Consider the following 23,702-nt stretch of genomic DNA (forward strand, 5'->3'; position numbering starts at 1 on the left):
AGCCTTTCCATGTAAGTGGGCCCTTTGTGCGTGCCAGGCGTAGAACTGCATCTCTATCTTGGTAGTGGAGAAACCGTGCTATGAGGGTGCGAGGTGGGGCGCCAGGAGGTAGTGGGCGCATGGGGACACGGTGGGCACGCTCCACAGCAAAGTGAGAGGAGAACTCCTCTAAGCCAAATGACTCCACAAGCCATTTTTCGAGAAACCTTTCAGGGGAGGAGCCCTCCTCCCTCTCGGGGAGGCCAACAAGGCGGACATTATTGTGTCGCAGGCACCCCTCCATGTCTGTGAGTTTCTTTTGGACATCATCCATCTGCGATTCCAGAGTAGTCGTGCGGCGTTCAATAGGAGTAAGATTGTCCTCAATTGTGGAGACGCGGGTCTCAACTTCTCCAACCCTCTCGCGCACTCGCTGTAGGTCTTGACGGAATGTGGAAAGGTCAAATTGAACTTGAGCAATCTTGTCGGTGAGTCTGGTTTCACTGGCTAATAGAGCATCTAGCACCTTTTGCATAGGGTCCAATGGCGGGTCAACTGCATCAGAAGTCGCGGAGGGCGGGGGAGAGGGGTCAGGGTCCGGTGCAGCCGACTCGGCCGAGCGAGGGGTAGGAGGGTTCCTGGTATATTTCTCCAGTTTGGCAGCGGCATTGGATTTCCCCATGTTCATTCGATTAGTAAAAAGGAGCGTGAGGGAAGTGGGGGCCCAGGTAGCTCAGCCTGGTGCAGGTGAACGTAGGGTGTAAGCTGCAGCACCAGTAGTCAGATAAGTCTGATTTATAAGGTTATAGAAGGTCCTCTCTGCCCCAGCATGGAGTGATGGCAAAGAGATAAGCCAGCAGACCTGGATATGCAGCTCAGGACAGAATGGACACAGCCCTGTATGATGGGGTATAAGCCTTAATAGTCCTGCTATGTTGCTGGTGGGGAGGTGAAGCCCACCCCTCACCTTGTACAGTGATTGTGGGCTGAGAGAGAGTGTCTCTTATGAGGTCTGTGCAGTGGGAGGCTGGCAGCTCAGAGCGGGAAGATGGCGGCTTCAGCAGCAATGAAGGAGGGGGTGTCCCCCGTCCCGCGCACCAGGGTCACAACAGGGGGGGAGAGAGCAAGCTCAAGGTACCTGGTGTGTGCGGCAGTACAGAGTGCCCATCCAGCACCGTCACGGGCAGCAGAGGCACGCGCCGGCAGCGTCTCCGTCTCCCCCGTCGCAGGCAGGCAGAACAGCGTGTTGCGCTGTGAGATCCCGGGGTCACCATACGTGGTAGGGGATAGCGGCGCCCAGAGAGAATGAAGGCAGCCGGCACCGGAGGAGGCAGCCCAGCAGCTCCAGTGGGTGAACCCCAAACAGAAAGGGTAGGTCCCAACCCCCGGGGGGAGAGCAGGAGGGATAGATACAGGATTTCTTGGAGGAGCACAACGACTAGCGTGTTACTCCATTGCCGCCGTGGCCACGCCCCCAGCAGTTCCGTCTTAGGCGTAAAAATTCCCCCTTGGGGAGGTTTTTTATGGTAGGGGGGAAATGTGCACTATCGCTGATTAGAAGGCTATTGGTGGATGTTTCCTTTCTGTACAGCTTTGTCTCCAATTGATTGTTTTCTGAGCGATATATCGTTATGTCCAAAAAGGTTATTTCATCATGGTGGATGTGGTATGTCAGCCTCAGATTCAGGGTGTTGCTGTTTAGATGGTTTATGAACTAATAAGGATAGAGTGGTGTTTGCTTAATTTCTACATTGCTACCGACATACACAGGTTGACACAACACATGAGCACACATTAGATAATATCATATACATTCCTGTCCTACTGTAGGTATGTTTGAAAGTACACACATGTAGTGGGACACATACAGTATGTGACAAAAAGCCTGTGCATGTATGTTGAACATTGGAGTGACTGGATTGAATATCACAATTATTATTATTATAATTTAATTTATAATGCGCCACAAGTGTTTCGCAGCGCCGTACAATGGAACAATACAGGGAGACAAAACAGCATTACATTGAATAAATAACAAGAATACAGTACAAAGAAAGAGCGCCACAGATCAATACACATTACAGCTTGGATATAAGTAGTGAGGACTCAATCAACATACAACTAGAGGCTTGAGGCCAATGATGGAGATGAGTATGCGGACGGAGATGGTCACTGAGCATAGGAGAGCGGTGAGTGACATGTGACGAGAAGTGGGCTATGACAACAGGAGGGAAGAGTTACATAATCACAATGCTATGTAACACACTAAAGTGACATACTAAATAAAATCAATAATAAGTGGTGTAAAGCATTAACTGTTTAAACAATGTGATTACAAAATGAGAATAAGAAAACAGGTTGACATTCCTGTATCCGTGTAACGGTCCATCACATGATCAGATCGCAGAATTGATGTTTCTATCATTGTGTGTATTATAAATGTTATTTCTTGTGTTCTGCTTGTGAACTTACTGTGACCCAAAGGGGGGCTGCCTGTCCTTTCCCCCTGCAGAGTGTAAGCACTGTGGACACGAGGTGGGCAGAGAGGTTACCACACTATGTGCCTGGAACCAGACCAGTGTTCTGGGCCATACACTGTAAAACACTTTATGGACAGAGAATCACCATCCTGACCCCAGGGATCATGAGAAGGAGATCGGGACTTCTCCGTGACCTACTCCCACCTCTCTCATGTACAGAATCAATCCCTTGGGAGTGAGGGGAAATTCATTAGTGTCCAGCATGAAACTGGTTACAAACTCCGGAGGGTGGGAGGGATGCGGGGGTGCTGCAGTGAGGTATATGTACCCTTTTCCCCACATCAATCTGTGTCCATTTCTTGGGGACTTTAGCTATATGCTGGGAATTACCCTACCTCCTATTCTGGGAAGGTCCCCCACAGCAGAACTACCTAAGATTGTTGGAGTAAGTGTGTTAGGTTTCTGTATCTTTTTCCTTTTATTTTCTTGATATTGTATTATTCTGTGTGCACCTTTTTAAAATAATTTGTAACCATTTTTGTAAGTAAAGCGCTGAAGTATTCTTGGAAATAAATAATTCATAATTCCAGTTCTGAATCTGTGTTCTTAGGATTTAGGCCTAGAGTGTGGTTTCGTTACAGCCTTAGTATACATTGTATTGTGTGTCTGGGGCGAAGGCAAGTGCCCCTTCAAATCGTGTGTTGGTGGCAGTGACCTTATATAGATGACCCGTGTGTCCAAAGTGAACCTTCAGTCGAGGCCGGTGCTGTTCAGATTGAAGGAGCGACCGGTGGGTCAGTGACAATAGCACTCATTTCATATAATATACCCACTTAGAAGATCACCAACATTTGTGGAACACATATTTACATTTACATGTGAAAGTCAAACAGTAAAAACACACTAATCAGGCATGTAATACAGGTTACTTACTAATTTTAATTGGGGAGGCAATTAGTAAATAAAATCCAATAAACACCATGAAAAGTGGTCAATTACTTAATGGGTTGAAAATGAGTTGTGAGTGAATTCTGAGATCACCTGCAGGGCCTGCTCACTCGCGCACACAATGCATGGCCTGCTCACTCGCGCACACAATGCAGGGCCTGCTCACTCGCGCACACAATGCATGGCCTGCTCACTCGCGCACACAATGCAGGGCCTGCTCACTCGCGCACACAATGCATGGCATGCTCACTCGCGCACACAATGCAGGGCCTGCTCACTCGCGCACACAATGCATGGCCTGCTCACTCGCGCACACAATGCATGGCCTGCTCACTCGCGCACACAATGCATGGCATGCTCACTCGCGCACACAATGCAGGGCCTGCTCACTCGCGCACACAATGCATGGCCTGCTCACTCGCGCACACAATGCATGGCCTGCTCACTCGCGCACACAATGCATGGCCTGCTCACTCGCGCACACAATGCATGGCCTGCTCACTCGCGCACACAATGCATGGCCTGCTCACTCGCGCACACAATGCATGGCCTGCTCACTCGCGCACACAATGCATGGCCTGCTCACTCGCGCACACAATGCAGGACCTGCTCACTCGCGCACACAATGCAGGGCCTGCTCACTCGCGCACACAATGCATGGCCTGCTCACTCGCGCACACAATGCATGGCCTGCTCACTCGCGCACACAATGCATGGCCTGCTCACTCGCGCACACAATGCATGGCCTGCTCACTCGCGCACACAATGCATGGCCTGCTCACTCGCGCACACAATGCATGGCCTGCTCACTCGCGCACACAATGCATGGCCTGCTCACTCGCGCACACAATGCATGGCCTGCTCACTCGCGCACACAATGCAGGGCCTGCTCACTCGCGCACACAATGCATGGCCTGCTCACTCGCGCACACAATGCATGGCCTGCTCACTCGCGCACACAATGCATGGCCTGCTCACTCGCGCACACAATGCATGGCCTGCTCACTCGCGCACACAATGCATGGCCTGCTCACTCGCGCACACAATGCATGGCCTGCTCACTCGCGCACACAATGCATGGCCTGCTCACTCGCGCACACAATGCATGGCCTGCTCACTCGCGCACACAATGCATGGCCTGCTCACTCGCGCACACAATGCATGGCCTGCTCACTCGCGCACACAATGCATGGCCTGCTCACTCGCGCACACAATGCAGGGCCTGCTCACTCGCGCACACAATGCAGGGCCTGCTCACTCGCGCACACAATGCAGGGCCTGCTCACTCGCGCACACAATGCAGGGCCTGCTCACTCGCGCACACAATGCAGGGCCTGCTCACTCGCGCACACAATGCATGGCCTGCTCACTCGCGCACACAATGCATGGCCTGCTCACTCGCGCACACAATGCAGGGCCTGCTCACTCGCGCACACAATGCAGGGCCTGCTCACTCGCGCACACAATGCATGGCCTGCTCACTCGCGCACACAATGCATGGCCTGCTCACTCGCGCACACAATGCATGGCCTGCTCACTCGCGCACACAATGCATGGCCTGCTCACTCGCGCACACAATGCATGGCCTGCTCACTCGCGCACACAATGCATGGCCTGCTCACTCGCGCACACAATGCATGGCCTGCTCACTCGCGCACACAATGCATGGCCTGCTCACTCGCGCACACAATGCATGGCCTGCTCACTCGCGCACACAATGCAGGGCCTGCTCACTCGCGCACACAATGCATGGCCTGCTCACTCGCGCATACAATGCATGGCCTGCTCACTCGCGCACACAATGCATGGCCTGCTCACTCGCGCACACAATGCATGGCCTTGCGAACACACCGATGTGCGTACGAACAGTTAAGGGTGTGTGCACTGTCAGTCCACTACCCTTTGGCTGTCATTGTGAACGCATGTGTTTGCATGTATTATAGGCTGTGCGCGTGTGGTTGCCATTCACTCAGCTGTGTGCGAATATGCGTACGAACAAATAAGGTCCTTAGTCCATTACTAAGTCTTGGGAACCCCTGCCTCTCTGCATGTAGTGTTACAGTTATACATTGGGAACCCCTGCCTCTCTGCATGTAGTGTTACAGTTATACATTGGGAACCCCGGCCTCTCTGCATGTAGTGTTACAGTTATACATTGGGAACCCCTGCCTCTCTGCATGTAGTGTTACAGTTATACATTGGGAACCCCTGCCTCTCTGCATGTAGTGTTACAGTTATACATTGGGAACCCCGGCCTCTCTGCATGTAGTATTACAGTTATACATTGGGAACCCCTGCCTCTCTGCATGTAGTGTTACAGTTATACATTGGGAAGCCCTGCCTCTCTGCATGTAGTGTTACAGTTATACATTGGGAACCCCTGCCTCTCTGCATGTAGTGTTACAGTTATACATTGGGAACCCCTGCCTCTCTGCATGTAGTGTTACAGTTATACATTGGGAACCCCGGCCTCTCTGCATGTAGTGTTACAGTTATACATTGGGAACCCCGGCCTCTCTGCATGTAGTGTTACAGTTATACATTGGGAACCCCGGCCTCTCTGCATGTAGTGTTACAGTTATACATTGGGAACCCCTGCCTCTCTGCATGTAGTGTTACAGTTATACATTGGGAACCCCTGCCTCTCTGCATGTAGTGTTACAGTTATACATTGGGAACCCTGGCCTCTCTGCATGTAGTGTTACAGTTATACATTGGGAACCCCTGCCTCTCTGCATGTAGTGTTACAGTTATACATTGGGAACCCCTGCCTCTCTGCATGTAGTGTTACAGTTATACATTGGGAACCCCGGCCTCTCTGCATGTAGTGTTACAGTTATACATTGGGAACCCCTGCCTCTCTGCATGTAGTGTTACAGTTATACATTGGGAAGCCCTGCCTCTCTGCATGTAGTGTTACAGTTATACATTGGGAACCCCTGCCTCTCTGCATGTAGTGTTACAGTTATACATTGGGAACCCCGGCCTCTCTGCTTGTAGTGTTACAGTTATACATTGGGAACCCCTGCCTCTCTGCATGTAGTGTTACAGTTATACATTGGGAAGCCCTGCCTCTCTGCATGTAGTGTTACAGTTATACATTGGGAACCCCTGCCTCTCTGCATGTAGTGTTACAGTTATACATTGGGAACCCCTGCCTCTCTGCATGTAGTGTTACAGTTATACATTGGGAACCCATGCCTCTCTGCATGTAGTGTTACAGTTATACATTGGGAACCCATGCCTCTCTGCATGTAGTGTTACAGTTATACATTGGGAACCCATGCCTCTCTGCATGTAGTGTTACAGTTATACATTGGGAACCCCTGTCTCTCTGCATGTAGTGTTACAGTTATACATTGGGAACCCCTGCCTCTCTGCATGTAGTGTTACAGTTATACATTGGGAACCCCTGCTTCTCTGCATGTAGTGTTACAGTTATACATTGGGAACCCCGGCCTCTCTGCATGTAGTGTTACAGTTATACATTGGGAACCCCTGCCTCTCTGCATGTAGTGTTACAGTTATACATTGGGAACCCCGGCCTCTCTGCATGTAGTGTTACAGTTATACATTGGGAACCCCTGCCTCTCTGCATGTAGTGTTACAGTTATACATTGAGAATACTGGATATCTGGGAAATGTACTAAGATTGGCTTCTATTTCACATGGGATGTTGCTATGCACAAACAGTCAGGTTCTAGAAGATGCTAAATAAATAGTAGATTATAATTGGTTGCCCATAGCGACATCTCATGTGAAATAGTGAATTTCCTCCTGTGTCTTGTTACTGGGTTTTGGCTTGAGGAACATGTAATAATGATCATTCATTCTGGCTATTATAGGGGGACCCTACGGCTCTCTGGGTGTTGATTATGAGTTTGAGAAACTTCTGTGTAAAATATTTGGAGACGATTTCATTGACCAATTTAAAGTGAAGCGTCCAGCAGCCTGGGTGGACCTGATGATCGCCTTTGAGTCACGCAAAAGGGCCGCGGCCCCTGACAGGACAAATCCACTGAACATCACTTTACCCTTCTCCTTCATTGATTACTACAAGAAATTCAGAGGGCACAGTGTGGAGCATGCACTCAGGAAAAGCAAGTGAGTAATGTTCTGTGAGGAATGTTATATGATCTGTGGACATTGTGTATATAAAGGACTTAGCCCTTCAGTAGCCTTATACATAGATATTACATATATAGTACATTATATTGTAGACTTCTTCACTTAGCGCAACAGAACATGTAATTCACTCCTGGAGTAGCCAATCACATTCTCATCAATCCCATACAGTGCATCCTTACAGATGTGACTGCTATGAAATTATCAGGTGCCTCTAGGAGCACAGCCTGCCAGCTACGGGCTACACTAACACTCTGCATCCCTGCAGGAGCGCGGCCTGCCAGCTACGGGCTACACTAACACTCTGCATCCCGGCAGGAGCACGGCCTGCCAGCTACGGGCTACACTAACTCTCTGCATCCCTGCAGGAGCGCGGCCTGCCAGCTACGGGCTACACTAACTCTCTGCATCCCGGCAGGAGCGCAGCCTGCCAGCTACGGGCTACACTAACGCTCTGCATCCCTGCAGGAGCGCAGCCTGCCAGCTACGGGCTACACTAACTCTCTGCATCCCGGCAGGAGCGCAGCCTGCCAGCTACGGGCTACACTAACTCTCTGCATCCCGGCAGGAGCGCAGCCTGCCAGCTACGGGCTACACTAACACTCTGCATCCCTGCAGGAGCGCGGCCTGCCAGCTACGGGCTACACTAACACTCTGCATCCCTGCAGGAGCGCGGCCTGCCAGCTACGGGCTACACTAACACTCTGCATCCCGGCAGGAGCACGGCCTGCCAGCTACGGGCTACACTAACACTCTGCATCCCTGCAGGAGCGCGGCCTGCCAGCTACGGGCTACACTAACACTCTGCATCCCGGCAGGAGCACGGCCTGCCAGCTACGGGCTACACTAACACTCTGCATCCCTGCAGGAGCGCGGCCTGCCAGCTACGGGCTACACTAACACTCTGCATCCCGGCAGGAGCACGGCCTGCCAGCTACGGGCTACACTAACACTCTGCATCCCTGCAGGAGCGCGGCCTGCCAGCTACGGGCTACACTAACTCTCTGCATCCCTGCAGGAGCGCGGCCTGCCAGCTACGGGCTACACTAACTCTTTGCATTCCGGCAGGAGCGCGGCCTGCCAGCTACGGGCTACACTAACGCTCTGCATCCCTGCAGGAGCGCGGCCTGCCAGCTACGGGCTACACTAACACTCTGCATCCCTGCAGGAGCGCGGCCTGCCAGCTACGGGCTACACTAACGCTCTGCATCCCTGCAGGAGCGCGGCCTGCCAGCTACGGGCTACACTAACTCTCTGCATCCCTGCAGGAGCGCGGCCTGCCAGCTACGGGCTACACTAACACTCTGCATCCCTGCAGGAGCGCGGCCTGCCAGCTACGGGCTACACTAACTCTCTGCATTCCGGCAGGAGCGCGGCCTGCCAGCTACGGGCTACACTAACGCTCTGCATCCCTGCAGGAGCGCGGCCTGCCAGCTAAGGGCTACACTAACACTCTGCATCCCTGCAGGAGCGCGGCCTGCCAGCTACGGGCTACACTAACACTCTGCATCCCGGCAGGAGCACGGCCTGCCAGCTACGGGCTACACTAACACTCTGCATCCCTGCAGGAGCGCGGCCTGCCAGCTACGGGCTACACTAACTCTCTGCATCCCTGCAGGAGCGCGGCCTGCCAGCTACGGGCTACACTAACTCTCTGCATCCCGGCAGGAGCGCAGCCTGCCAGCTACGGGCTACACTAACGCTCTGCATCCCTGCAGGAGCGCGGCCTGCCAGCTACGGGCTACACTAACTCTCTGCATCTCTGCAGGAGCGCGGCCTGCCAGCTACGGGCTACACTAACTCTCTGCATCCCTGCAGGAGCACGGCCTGCCAGCTACGGGCTACACTAACTATCTTCATCCCTGCAGGAGCACGGCCTGCCAGCTACGGGCTACACTAACTATCTTCATCCCTGCAGGAGCACGGCCTGCCAGCTACGGGCTACACTAACTCTCTGCATCCCTGCAGGAGCACGGCCTGCCAGCTACGGGCTACACTAACTCTCTGCATCCCTGCAGGAGCACGGCCTGCCAGCTACGGGCTACACTAACTCTCTGCTTCCCTCCAGGAGCACGGCCTGCCAGCTACGGGCTACACTAAATCTCTGCATCCCTCCAGGAGCACGGCCTGCCAGCTACGGGCTACACTAAATCTCTGCATCCCTCCAGGAGCACGGCCTGCCAGCTACGGGCTACACTATCTCTCTGCATCCCTGCAGGAGCACAGCCTGCCAGCTACGGCCTACACTAACTCTCTGCATCCCTCCAGGAGCACGGCCTGCCAGCTACGGGCTACACTATCTCTCTGCATCCCTGCAGGAGCACAGCCTGCAAGCTATGGCCTACACTAACTCTCTGCATCCCTGCAGGAGCACGGCCTGCCAGCTACGGGCTACACTAACTCTCTGCTTCCCTCCAGGAGCACGGCCTGCCAGCTACGGGCTACACTAAATCTCTGCATCCCTCCAGGAGCACGGCCTGCCAGCTACGGGCTACACTAAATCTCTGCATCCCTCCAGGAGCACGGCCTGCCAGCTACGGGCTACACTATCTCTCTGCATCCCTGCAGGAGCACAGCCTGCCAGCTACGGCCTACACTAACTCTCTGCATCCCTCCAGGAGCACGGCCTGCCAGCTACGGGCTACACTATCTCTCTGCATCCCTGCAGGAGCACAGCCTGCAAGCTATGGCCTACACTAACTCTCTGCATCCCTGCAGGAGCACAGCCTGCCAGCTACAGGCTACACTAACTCTCTGCATCCCTGCCAGCTATGGCCTACGCTATCTCTCTGCATCCCTGCAGGAGCAAATTCTGCCAGCTATGGCCTACACTAACTGTCTGCATCCCTGCAGGAGCACAGCCTGCAAGCTATGGTCTACACTAACTGTCTGCATCCCTGCAGGAGCACAGCCTGCCAGTTTTGGGCTACACTAACTCTCTGCATCCATGCAGGAGCAGAGCCTGCCAGCTATGGGCTATGCTAACACTCTGCATCTCTGTAGGAGTACAGCCTGTTAGCTAAGGACTATGCTAACAATTTTCATACCTGTAGGAGAGCTACAGGCTATGCTTACAATCTGTATCTCTGTAGGAGAACAGTGTCACGGTTGACGGAGGTTGAAGTTCCACTGAGCTCCCTTGGAACTTGGCGGGTTGATTATAGGACCTCTGCATAAATCTCGGCTAGGGGTTGGACTTTAGCTCCGAAGTGAGGGTGCGGAGTCTAACTGCCCAGCGGTCTTCTCCAGGGACCCCCGCAAGTAAGTTTGGATTTTGCTGCGTCTGGACAGCAGGTCATGGCCCCTCGCTCAGAGAACCCATTGCCTGAGGGGTATGGTCTGAGCAGACCACAGGAGACCTGGTGGGGAGCACGAAGGGTGAGGCACAGGGCAGATGGACCACTCAGAGGAGGAAAGGAGGCTGAAGCGGAGAGTCAAATGAAGATAGCTAAAACAGGGACGAGGATAGGCTAGCAGAAGCAGGACGCAGGACGAGACTGGGACGAAACACAGTGTGGGAACACCGGAGAATACTGCAGTTATGCTGCTGCTGAGTTGTACAAGCACTGAGTGACAGAGCCTCCAGGAATTTATAGCTAGTTCTGCAGTTAGGCCAGCCCACCACTAGAGGGAAGCAGATAAAGCACCCTGGCTGCTGCGGTAATGTGACCTGGCCAAGATGGCTGCGCCCAGCCCTGGGAGCCGGCGTCTGTGACGCCGGACCCAGCCTGAGACTGGCACCCCTGCCGCCTACCTGCTCCCCACGACCAGCCAGACATGCACCATCGCGGCGCCAGGACCGGAGGACACGGCGGGGTGAGTAGGAGGAGCCGGGCCTGGCGCCGCGATGGGGCATGACAGTACCCCCCTTTTAGGAGTGACCACAGGACACTTAGCTGGGTTCCGAAGTAAAAAGCTTTTCACTAAAGAAGGTGCATGGACATCCCCTGTGGGTACCCAAGTTCTCTCCTCAGGTCCATAGCCTTTCCGATCCACTAAAAACTGGAGTCTACCACGAACCCGTTGAGCATCCAAGATCTACTTAATTTCAAACTCTACACCTTTCTCCACTGTAAGGGATGTGGATCTTGGAGATACTCTTCGGAAGTGGTTCAAAACTAAGGGTTTGAGCAGAGACACATGAAAGGTGTCAGAGACCTTGAGGGAAGAAGGGAGCTTAAGGCGAACTGCCACTGGATTGATCACCTGGGTGATGGTATAGGGACCAATGTAACGGGGGGGCCATTTTCATGGTCGGGACTTTAAGTCGAAGATATCTGGTGGAGAGCCAGACTCGATCACCGATACGATAAACTGGGGCGGCAGACCGGTGTCGATCAGTGAAGTTCTTGTACCTGGAAGATGCTTCCTGGAGAGCGGAGTGAACATCTTTCCAGATATTGGAGAAAAACGGAACTGATATGTTGACCACAGGTACATTGCTGACAGGATCTTGGGGAAACTCTGGTACTTTGGGGTGTCTACCATAGACTACAAGGAACAGAGTGGTTTTGCTAGAACTATGATAAGAGTTGTTATGGGAAAATTCTGCCCAAGGAAGTAATTCTGCCCAATTGTCTTGAGACGAAGAGAGGTAGAGTCGAAGAAAGGTCTCGAGGTCTTGGTTGACCCTCTCCATCTGCCCGTTAGTTTGCGGGTGGTAAGCAGTGGAAAACTTAAGCTGAATGCGAAGGGTAGAACACAGTGCTCTCCAAAATCTGGCTACAAACTAGACTCCGCGGTCGAAGATAATCTCCTCAGGAAGCCCATGCAGTCGGAAAACATGTGTGGTGAATAATTGAGCTTGCGTGGGAGCGCTGGGTAACCCCTTTAAGGGTACAAAATGGGCCATTTTCGAGAACCGATCGACTATTATCCAGATGGAATTATATCCATTAGAGTTTGGAAGGTCCGTGACGAAGTCCATTGCCAGATGGGACCATGGGTGTGTTGGAATGGATAAGGGCAACAATTTCCCAGCAGGTGCCTGTCGCGGAGACTTATGTTGGGCACAGTCTGGGCAGGATGCAACGAAGGACTGGACATCGTTTACAAGAGATGGCCAGCAATAAGAACACCAAATAAATTCTATGGTCCTCCGGGTGCCAGAGTGGCCAGCAAATTTGGACTGATGGGCCCAACGTAGCAGCTTCGATCTTAGTGAGGAAGGAACTAAAGTCTTGCCCACCGGGGGCGTGCGAAGTCGGGTAGAGGCAAAGACCACTGGGTCCAGAACCAACTGTGTGGGGAACTCCTCCTCCTGTGAGGATAAACAACGGTATAGGGCGTCAGCCTTGGTATTCCGGAAACCTGGACGGAAGGACAACTTGAAATTAAATTGCGTGAAAAAGAGGGCCCATCGGGCTAGACAGGGGTTGAGGCACTGGGAGGTGTGCAGATACAGTAAATTTTTATTGTCCGTGAAGGGATGGAGAGCTCCTTCTAACAGATATCGCCACTCTTCTAAGGCGAGTTTAATGGCCAGGAGTTCTTGCTCACCTATGGCGTAGTTCCGCTCCGCAGAAGAGAATTTCCTGGAGAAGAAACTTCATGGATGAAGTTTCCCATCCTCTTTGTACTGGGAAAGGATCGCTCCTGCTGCCTCAGAGGAGGCATCAACTTCCACAATAAACAGACGCTGAGCATCAGGCTGGGAGAGTGCTGGGGCTGAAATGAATGCCTGCTTGAGCTTATGAAAGGCCTCGGTGGCCTCCTGGGACCAGCGAGAGGGGTTAGCTCCTTTTCTGGGGAGGGCGGTAATGGGAGCCACGATGGTGGAAAATCCCTGAATAAACTGGCGATAATAATTTGCGAAGCCTAAAAAACGTTGAATGGCACGAAGGGTCGATGGTTGAGACCAATCAAGGATGGCTGACACCTTGTTCGGATCCATCTGCAGCCCTTGACCTGAGACTATGTTTCCGAGGAAGGGGACGGACTCTTTCTCGAAGAGGCACTTTTCTAATTTACAGTATAGTCGAATTTTTCGGAGGCGGTGTAAAACCTCCCTAACTTGGTCTCAATGGCTGGACTGATCACAGGAGAAGATTAGGATGTCATCTAAATAGACAACTACGGAGCAATACAGGAGGTCTCGGAAGATTTGATTGACAAAGTTTTGGAAAACAGCACGCGCATTGCAGAGACCAAAAGGCATCACCAGGTACTCGTAGTGGCCATCGCGGGTATTGAATGCCGTTTTCCATTCGTTCCCCTTGCGGATTAGGATGAGGTTGTAGGCCTCCCGTAACTCCAATTTGGATAATATGGTGGCTCCTTTAATTCTATTGAAAAGCTCTGCAATGAGTGGTAGAGGGTAACGATTTTTAACAGTGATTTCATTCAGACCCCGATAGTCGATGCAAGGACGGAGAGAACCGTCTTTTTTTTACAAATAACGCTGGAGAAGAAGAAGGTCGGATAAAACCTTTTCGTAAGTTTTCGGTAATGTACTCGGACATGGCCCTTGTCTCCGGCAGTGACATCGGGTAGATTCGACCACGAGGAGGGCTAGAACCTGGAACCAGATCGATAGGACAATCCCACTCTCGATGTGGGGGAAGAGAATCAGCGGCCTGCTTGTTGAAGACATCGATGAAGGAGCGATATGGCACAGGAACCCTTGGGAGGCTCTCGGATTTAGAGACGCGCATGGGTACTACCTTGTTTAAGTAAGCTCTTGCACATGAGGAACCCCACGTGAGTGGGTGGGCATGGTGGGCCAATCAATATGCGGATTGTTCAACTTTAACCAGGGAAGGCCTAGGACCAACGAGAAACCAAGAAAGCCATCAGCTCATGATGCAGGGCCCCAACGGCCAGATTCAGGGGACCGTCATGCTGGAGATCAGGCCATGGGGAATATAACTGCCATCCACAGCTGTGAATCTAACAGGAACCTCCAACTTTTGCGTAGGGATATGATATGCCTGGATCAGGTCGAGGGAAATGAAGTTCCCGGCTGCTCCGGAATCCAACAGGGCCGAGACTTGGATTACTTCTTGGAGATGAAGTTGCACGGGGACTAAGGATTCTGGATGGGTCGGAGAGGTATTCACCTGTCCTAATCGAGCCTCTCTGGACCCCAATAGGACCGAGAGTTTCCCGGACTCTTGGGGCACTGGGCGATCAAGTGACCAGACTCTCCACAGTATAGGCAGAGATTCTCCCGATTGCGGCGTTGCCTCTCCTCCGGGGAAATAGCGTCCGGTTTATTTGCATTGGTTCTTCTGTGGACGGGGCAGGTGCGGGAGAAGCACGAGGAAGGGGATAGGTGCGAGCCCTTTCGCCCCTACTCTTCACGGCCTGTCTCTCTCGATACCGTAGATCAACTTTGTTGCAAAGCAAGATTAGTTCCTCCAAGGAGTCTGGAAGGTCTCAGGTGGCCAGATCGTCCTTGATTCGCTCCGACAATCCTGACCAGAATGCTGACAGCAGAGCCTCGTTGTTCCACCTGACCTCGTAGGCCAACGTCTGGAATTGAACTACGTTCAACCGGGAGGCGGTAAATGGTGTTGGCCGGAGGTGGGAATATTGCCAGGCGGTGGGGAGCACGTAGGGTGAGGCACAGGGCAGACGTACCACCCAGAGGAGGACAGGAGGCTGAAGAGGAGTCAAATGAAGATAGCTAATACAGGGATGAGGATAGGCTAGGAGGATCCGAGATGGGAGTTAACTAAACTGAAAAGGCTGACTTGGCTTGAAGGGTCCAGGAAGGGTTAACTGCAACTGAAAAGGCCGACTTGGCTTGAAGGGTCCAGGAAGGGTTAACTGAGTAGGATCTGGAACGGAGAACCAGGACCAGGAAGGCAGGAGCAGGACGCAGGACGAGACTGGGACGCAACACAGTGTGAGAACACCAGAGAATACTGCAGTTATGCTGCTGCTGAGTTGTACCAGCACTGAGTGACAGATCCTCCAGGAATTTATAGCTAGTGCTGCAGTTAGGCCAACCCACCACTAGAGGGAAGCAGATAAAGCACCCTGGCTGCTGTGGTCATGTGACCTGGCCAAGATGGCGGCGCCCAGCCCCAGGAGCCAGTTTCTGTGCCGCCGGACCCAGCCTGAAACTGGCACCCCTGCCGCCCACCTGCCCCCCACGACCAGCCAGACCTGCACCATCACGGCGCCAGGACCGGAGGACACGGCGGGGTGAGTAGGCAGCGTCGGGCCTGGCGCCGCGATGGGGCATGACACACAGGCTGCTATCTACAGGTTGTGCTAACACTCTCCATCCCTGTAGGAGCATTGCCTGCATGCTATGGGTTATGCTAACAATTTGCATCCTGGTAGAAGCACAGCCTTCTAACTACGGGCTACACTAACACTCTGCATCATTGTAGGAGCACAGCCTGCCAGCTAAGGGCTATACTAACAATCTGCATCCCTGTAAGAGAACAGCCTGATAGCTACGGGCTATAACAATAATCTGCATCCCTGTAGTAGCACAGCCTGCTAGGTATGGGCTATGCTAACAATCTGCATCCCTGTAGTAGCACAGCCTGATAGCTACAGGCTATGCTATCACTCTACATCACTGTAGGAGCAAAACCTTAAAGCTAGGGGCTATGCTAACAATCTGCATCCCTGTATTCGCACAGCCTGCTAGCTACGGACTATACTAAAACTCTGCATCACTGTAGGGGCTATGCTAACAATCTGCATCCCTGTAGTAGCACAGCCTGCTAGCTACACTTACTCTACATCACTGTAGGAGCACATGCTGCTAGCTATGGGCTATACTAACACTTTGCATCCCTGTATTCGCACAGCCTGCTAGCTACGGACTATACTATAACTCTGCATCACTGTAGGAGCAAAACCTTAAAGCTAGGGGCTATGCTAACAATCTGCATCCCTGTAGGAGCACAGGCTTCTAACTGCGGACTATACTAACACTCTGCATCCCTGTATTCGCACAGCCTGCTAGCTATGGGCTACACTAACAATATGCATCCCGGTAGGAGCACAGCCTGCCAGCTACGGGCTATACTAACACTCTGCATTCCTGTAGGAGCACAGCCTGACCACTACGAGCTTTACTAACACTCTGCATCCCTGAAGCACAGCCTGCTAGCCAGGGCCGCCACCAGGGGGGGTCTGCGAGTACTTGAGTCCCGGGCCCCGGACAGAACTGGGGCCCGAGTGGCAGAGTTGGGGTAAGTACTGGGCTGCCAGGCAAGCAGCAGCCATAATATAACCTGAGACGTGGGCAGTATGCTGTGCAGGGAGGAGCCAGGGTCGGGACGGAGAGGCCCTCTTCCTGTTCTGCATCTTGTCTTGCTGAGCTGCTGCTGCTGTGGACTGTGACGGCCGTTGCGCCTGTCACATTGTGGCAGTAGCGCCGGCAGTCTGAAGTCTGTCTGCCTTGGTTATAGTTCTATATAATATGTACTGTATGTAATGTCTGTATAAACGTCACACGTCTGTCTGCCTTGGTTATAGTTCTATATAATATGTACTGTATGTAATGTCTGTATAAACGTCACACGTCTATCTGCCTTGGTTATAGTTCTATATAATATGTACTGTATGTAATGTCTGTATAAACGTCACACGTCTATCTGCCTTGGTTATAGTTCTATATAATATGTACTGTATGTAATGTCTGTATAAACGTCACACGTCTGTCTGCCTTGGTTATAGTTCTATATAATATGTACTGTATGTAATGTCTGTATAAACGTCACACGTCTATCTGCCTTGGTTATAGTTCTATATAATATGTACTGTATGTAATGTCCTGCATTAAATATTCCACACTGGAAATCCTCCCTCTAATGTCTCTTTCCTGTGCAGTGTGGACTTTGTCAAGTGGTCCTCGCAGGGAATGCTGCGGATGAATCCCGATGCGATGAATGCTCTCTTCAAGCCTACCGTGGACCATATCATTGAACACTTATGTAAGTTCTAGGCTGGTTTATTACATAGTAACATAAGGCTCTTATTCTAGTTCACTCTTAGAAGCAAATTCCTTCTTAGCTGGACAAAACCATGTGCACTGCAGGGGGGCAGATGTAACGTGCAGAATTAGACTTGGTGAGTTATTTTGTTTCTGTGCAGGGAAAATACTGACTGCTTTATTTTTACACTGCAATATAGATCTCACTTTGAAGAAAATCCCCACCCAAATGTAATTCTCTCTGCACATGTTACATCTGCCCCAACTGCGGTGCACATGGTTTTGTCCAACTAAGAAGGAATTTGCCTCCAAGAGTGAACTAGAATAAGGTCCATAGTAACATAGTAACAGAGTACATAGTAACATACTAAAGTAAAATAGTAATTAAGGCTGAAAAAAGACGTTAGTCCATTGAGTTCAACCTAACCTGTAACTACTGACGTGAGTAAGTCCTATCTATAGGATTCCCTTAGTGGCCAGAAACGCATCCAGTTGTAATGGTAGTGGGGGTGGGGCGGCCCTAATGGCACTAGGGGGGGGGGGGGGGGGGGACTGAAAGTCAGTCCCATGCCCCGCGATTCCTAGTGGCGGCCCTGTCCCCGAGCCTCAGTACATGTCCGCATGTCCTAAGTATGGGCCTGTAAGTGACCAGTTCCATATGATTCCCAATCCTGTATATGTACATAATAATCATATCACCTCCCAACCTCCGTTTCTCCAGTGAGAACATATTCAGCCTGGTATAACCTATCTGTGTATTCTAGTGATTCCAGACCTGTTACTAGCGTAGTCGCCCTTCTCTGTACCTGTTCCAGTTCATTTATGTCCTTTTTAAGGTGCGGTGCCCAGAACTGAACACAATATTCCCATAGGCCAGTGATTTTCAACCTTTTTACCTTGCGGCACACTAAATAAGATTTTAAAATTGCCAAGGCACACCATGAGATCCCCACAGGGCAAAACACATTCCCCCCAAAGGAAAAAAAGCAAACCTATTGGCCCCCATATAAAAACAATCACACTGGTCCCCACAGGTAACAAAAATAAAATATATTTACATGAATGAAAAGACCAGCAAATAACAGTTGAACTGGTGGTGGCTATAAACTAGTTTGGGCATCTCCAGATCTGGGGGCACACTTGAGAACAGCTCAAGGCACACTAGTGTACCACGGCACAGTGGTTAAAAAACACTGCCATAGGCCTATAGATTGTAAGCTTGCAGCAGGGCCCTCCTACCTCCAAGTCTGTCTGTTGTTACCCAGTTTGTTTTATCACTGTCTACTATTGTAAAGCGCAACGGAATCTGCTGCACTATTTAAGACACTGTAACGGAATCTGCTGCGCTATATAAGACGCTGTAACGGAATCTGCTGCGCTATATAAGACACTGTAACGGAATCTGCTGCACTATATAAGACGCTGTAACGGAATCTACTGCGCTATATAATACACTGTAACGGAATCTGCTGCACTATATAAGACGCTGTAACGGAATCTGCTGCGCTATATAAGACGCTGTAACGGAATCTGCTGCGCTATATAAGACGCTGTAACGGAATCTGCTGCGCTATATAAGACGCTGTAACGGAATCTGCTGCGCTATATAAGACTCTGTAACGGAATCTGCTGCGCTATACAATACACTGTTACGGAATCTGCTGCACTATATAAGACACTGTAACGGAATCTGCTGCGCTATATAAGACACTGTAACGGAATCAGCTGCGCTATATAAGACACTGTTACGGAATCTGCTGCGCTATATAAGACACTGTAACGGAATCTGCTGCGCTATATAAGACACTGTAACGGAATCTGCTGCGCTATACAATACACTGTTACGGAATCTGCTGCGCTATATAAGACACTGTAACGGAATCTGCTGCGCTATATAAGACGCTGTAACGGAATCTACTGCGCTATATAAGACACTGTAACGGAATCTGCTGCGCTATATAAGACGCTGTAACGGAATCTGCTGCGCTATATAAGACACTGTAACGGAATCTGCTGCGCTATATAAGACACTGTAACGGAGTCTGCTGTGCTATATAAGACACTGTAACGGAATCTGCTGCGCTATATAAGACACTGTAATGGAACCTGCTGCGCTATATAAGACACTGTAACGGAATCTGCTGCGCTACATAAGACACTGTAATGGAACCTGCTGCGCTATATAAGACACTGTAATGGAATCTGCTGCGCTATATAAGACGCTGTAACGGAATCTGCTGCGCTATATAAGACGCTGTAACGGAATCTGCTGCGCTATATAAGACACTGTAACGGAATCTGCTGCGCTATATAAGACACTGTAACGGAATCTGCTGCGCTATATAAGACACTGTAACGGAATCTGCTGCGCTATATAAGACACTGTAATGGAATCTGCTGCACTATATAAGACGCTGTAACGGAATCTGCTGCTCTATATAAGACACTGTAACGGAATCTGCTGCGCTATATAAGACACTGTAATGGAACCTGCTGCGCTATATAAGACGCTGTAACGGAATCTGCTGCGCTATATAAGACACTGTAACGGAATCTGTTGCGCTATATAAGACGTTGTAACGGAATCTGCTGCGCTATATAAGACGCTGTAACGGAATCTGCTGCGCTATATAAGACACTGTAACGGAACCTGCTGCGCTATATAAGACGCTGTAACGGAATCTGCTGCGCTATATAAGACGCTGTAACGGAATCTGCTGCGCTATATAAGACGCTGTAACGGAATCTGCTGCGCTATATAAGACGCTGTAACGGAATCTGCTGCGCTATATAAGACGCTGTAACGGAATCTGCTGCGCTATATAAGAACCTGTAACGGAATCTGCTGCACTATATAAGACGCTATAACGGAATCTGCTGCGCTATATAAGTCACTGTAACGGAATCTGCTGCGTTATATAAGACGCTGTAATGGAATCTGCTGCGCTATATAAGACACTGTAACGGAATCTGCTGCACTATATAAGACGCTGTAACGGACACTGCTGCGCTATATAAGACGCTGTAACGGAATCTGCTGCGCTATATAAGGCGCTGTAACGGAATCTGCTGCGCTATATAAGACACTGTAACGGAATCTGCTGCGCTATATAAGACGCTGTAACGGAATCTGCTGCGCTATATAAGAACCTGTAATGGAATCTGCTGCACTATATAAGACGCTATAACGGAATCTGCTGCGCTATATAAGACGCTGTAACGGACACTGCTGCGCTATATAAGACGCTGTAACGGAATCTGCTGCGCTATATAAGGCGCTGTAACGGAATCTGCTGCGCTATATAAGACACTGTAACGGAATCTGCTGCGCTATATAAGACGCTGTAACGGAATCTGCTGTGCTATATAAGACGCTGTAACGGACACTGCTGCGCTATATAAGACGCTGTAACGGAATCTGCTGCGCTATATAAGACGCTGTAACGGACACTGCTGCGCTATATAAGACGCTGTAACGGAATCTGCTGCGCTATATAAGGCGCTGTAACGGAATCTGCTGCGCTATATAAGAACCTGTAATGGAATCTGCTGCACTATATAAGACGCTATAACGGAATCTGCTGCACTATATAAGACGCTATAACGGAATCTACTGCGCTATATAAGACACTGTAAATAAATAACAAAATAGGACATTAAATAAATATCACACAATTATACCAGTCAGGTCCCATCAATATACCAGTGAGAACACTACTCAATCTGCTCCATCTGTACATTCATTAGTTGTGGGTGATTGTGACACCGCACTGAGTTGCTTGTTCAGGATTAGCTGCCGAATGGTAAGTAATTACAGTGGGAATTCTGCGCTCTACCCCTATTTGGTGTAGCTGGATGTATCAACACGGGTGTGGATTAGTCAGCTAATGGATGACAGAGGAGGTTGTGCTAGTAATCAACTTTATTAAGATGGTCACTGAGTGTTGGAGTATAGGAGAGCTGTGAGTGACATGTGAAGAGAAGAGAGCTTTGACAACAGGAGGGAAGAGTCAGGGCCGGATTTGTGCCTAGGCCCGTGAGGCACCGGCCTCAGGGCGGCACCAATTAAGGGCGGCAGGCAGGCTGACATTCTGTTAAATGGCACAGCGGGTGGGCACCCGCCACTGCCAACCCACTCTGCCATGCACATTACATCACCGCTTAGTGGCTGGGTCCGACGGTCCCCCTGCGCATCCAGAAATGGCTCAGGCTCACTGCTGCCGGCTTCTGCCCATTGGCTACTCTACACACACACAGTCTATTGGCTGCTTTGTATCCAGCAGCTGAGCGGCGCGCAGATCCTCCCTGCGCTCAGTCAGTCACAGTTTGTGAGCCATAGAGAGACTGACGGAGACACTGTGCTAATCACTGTACTAATAAGTCCCTCCCTCCGGGTCCTCTGTACAGTGAGCAGTCCAGAGTGCTTAAAAAAATGGTACTTGTGTAGTAGCACGGCGCCCGCGATTTTGATTGTAAGAATCGCGTCGGAAAAAATTGCGTTGATCGCGTCGCATGCCAACCAAATCGCATGCGATGCGATCGACGCGATTTTTACATTAGAATCAATGCAAAATGGTAACTTACACCAGATTTTGCATTGATTTTAATGTGAAATGCCCCAAAACACCCCATTTAAATAGAAACCCCCCCTGATGTTTCAAATGGCCCCCAATTTTAACGCCACCCCGGTATTGACGCCAACCCAAAGCGTGGCGAGTGCAGCGAGCCCACGAGGGGCGGCGGTACGCGTCCTCCGACCTTTTCATACCCCTACTATCCACGTCGGCATGGAGTTGAGAATAAAATCGCGTCCCCTCGCGCCCTTCACATTGTCACCTATGTCAAATCGTGTTGATCAATGGCCCGCGACGGACGTGATCAACCTGATTTTCATTTTAACATTGTTCCCTATGGGAAAATCGCGTTGATCGCGTCGGTCGCATCGCGGCCCCTTATTAGGGGACGCGATGGACGCGATCAACGCGATTTTGACTTTTACCGGCAATTGAGCCAGTTAAAGACAGAAAATCGGGTCCATAGCGTCCATCGCATTCCTTAATTACCTTAACTTAAGGCATGCGATGCACCACGACGGGCGCCGTGATACTACACAAGTACCAAAAAAAATATTAGGTGGGCTACAGTTACATTTTTATGAAATATATATAAATAACAATGTATATGCATATATGATTACATTAAAATAGTGGGGCGGCACACAAATTTTGTGCCTAGGGGCGGCCTGACCCCTAAATTCGCACCTGGGAAGAGGGCCCTGCTCGGAGGAGTTTACAATCTAGGTCATTGTAGATTTTCATGTAGTATGTACATAGTGATTAAAGTGCCATGTAGTGTGGACATAGTGTCATGTAGTGTGGACATAGTGTCATGTAGTGTGTACATAGTGTCATGTAGTATGTACATAGTGATTATAGTGGCATGTAGTGTGTACATAGTGATATAGTGCCATGTAGTGTGTACATAGTGGCATGTAGTATGTACATAGTGATTAAAGTGCCATGTAGTGTGTACATAGTGTCATGTAGTATGTACATAGTGATTATAGTGTCATGTAGTGTGTACATAGTGTCATGTAGTGTGTACATAGTGATTATAGTTTCATGTATTGTGTACATAGTGTCATGTAGTGTGTATATAGTGTCATGTAGTGTGTACATAGTGATGATAGTGCCATGTAGTGTGGACATAGTGTCATGTAGTGTGGACATAGTGTCATGTAGTGTGGACATAGTGTCATGTAGTGTGTACATAGTGTCATGTAGTGTGTATATAGTGATTATAGTGTCATGTAGTATGTACATAGTGTCATGTAGTGTGGACATAGTGTCATGTAGTGTGGACATAGTGTCATGTAGTGTGTACATATTGTCATGTAGTGTGTACATAGTGTCATGTAGTGTGTATATAGTGATTATAGTGTCATGTAGTATGTACATAGTGTCATGTAGTGTGGACATAGTGTCATGTAGTGTGGACATAGTGTCATGTAGTGTGGACATAGTGTCATGTAGTGTGTACATAGTGTCATGTAGTATGTATATAGTGATTATAGTGTCATGTAGTATGTACATAGTGATTATAGTATCATGTAGTGTGTACATATTGTCATGTAGTGTGTACATAGTGTCATGCAGTATGTATATAGTGATTATAGTGTCATGTAGTATGTACATAGTGATTATAGTATCATGTAGTGTGTACATAGTGTCATGTAGTGTGTATATAGTGTCATGTAGTATGTACATAGT

At 50.1% G+C, this 23,702-nt stretch overlaps 1 protein-coding gene across 3 annotated transcripts in view; it reads left to right on the plus strand.

The window, feature by feature from the left end:
* HSPA12A (heat shock protein family A (Hsp70) member 12A) overlaps positions 1 to 23,702 on the plus strand; it is a 310,784-nt gene that overhangs the window by 264,910 nt on the left and 22,172 nt on the right. For all 3 annotated transcript variants that reach the window (XM_083149953.1, XM_083149955.1, XM_083149952.1), the window contains exons 10-11: positions 7,253 to 7,511; positions 17,331 to 17,434. In XM_083149953.1, coding sequence (XP_083006079.1) covers positions 7,253 to 7,511; positions 17,331 to 17,434 — 363 coding nt within the window. The remainder of the gene's footprint in view (positions 1 to 7,252; positions 7,512 to 17,330; positions 17,435 to 23,702) is intronic.

The sequence above is a fragment of the Crinia signifera genome, chromosome 6, assembly GCF_055691185.1.
Source record: "Crinia signifera chromosome 6, ASM5569118v1, whole genome shotgun sequence".
NCBI classification, from domain to species: Eukaryota; Metazoa; Chordata; class Amphibia; order Anura; family Myobatrachidae; genus Crinia; species Crinia signifera.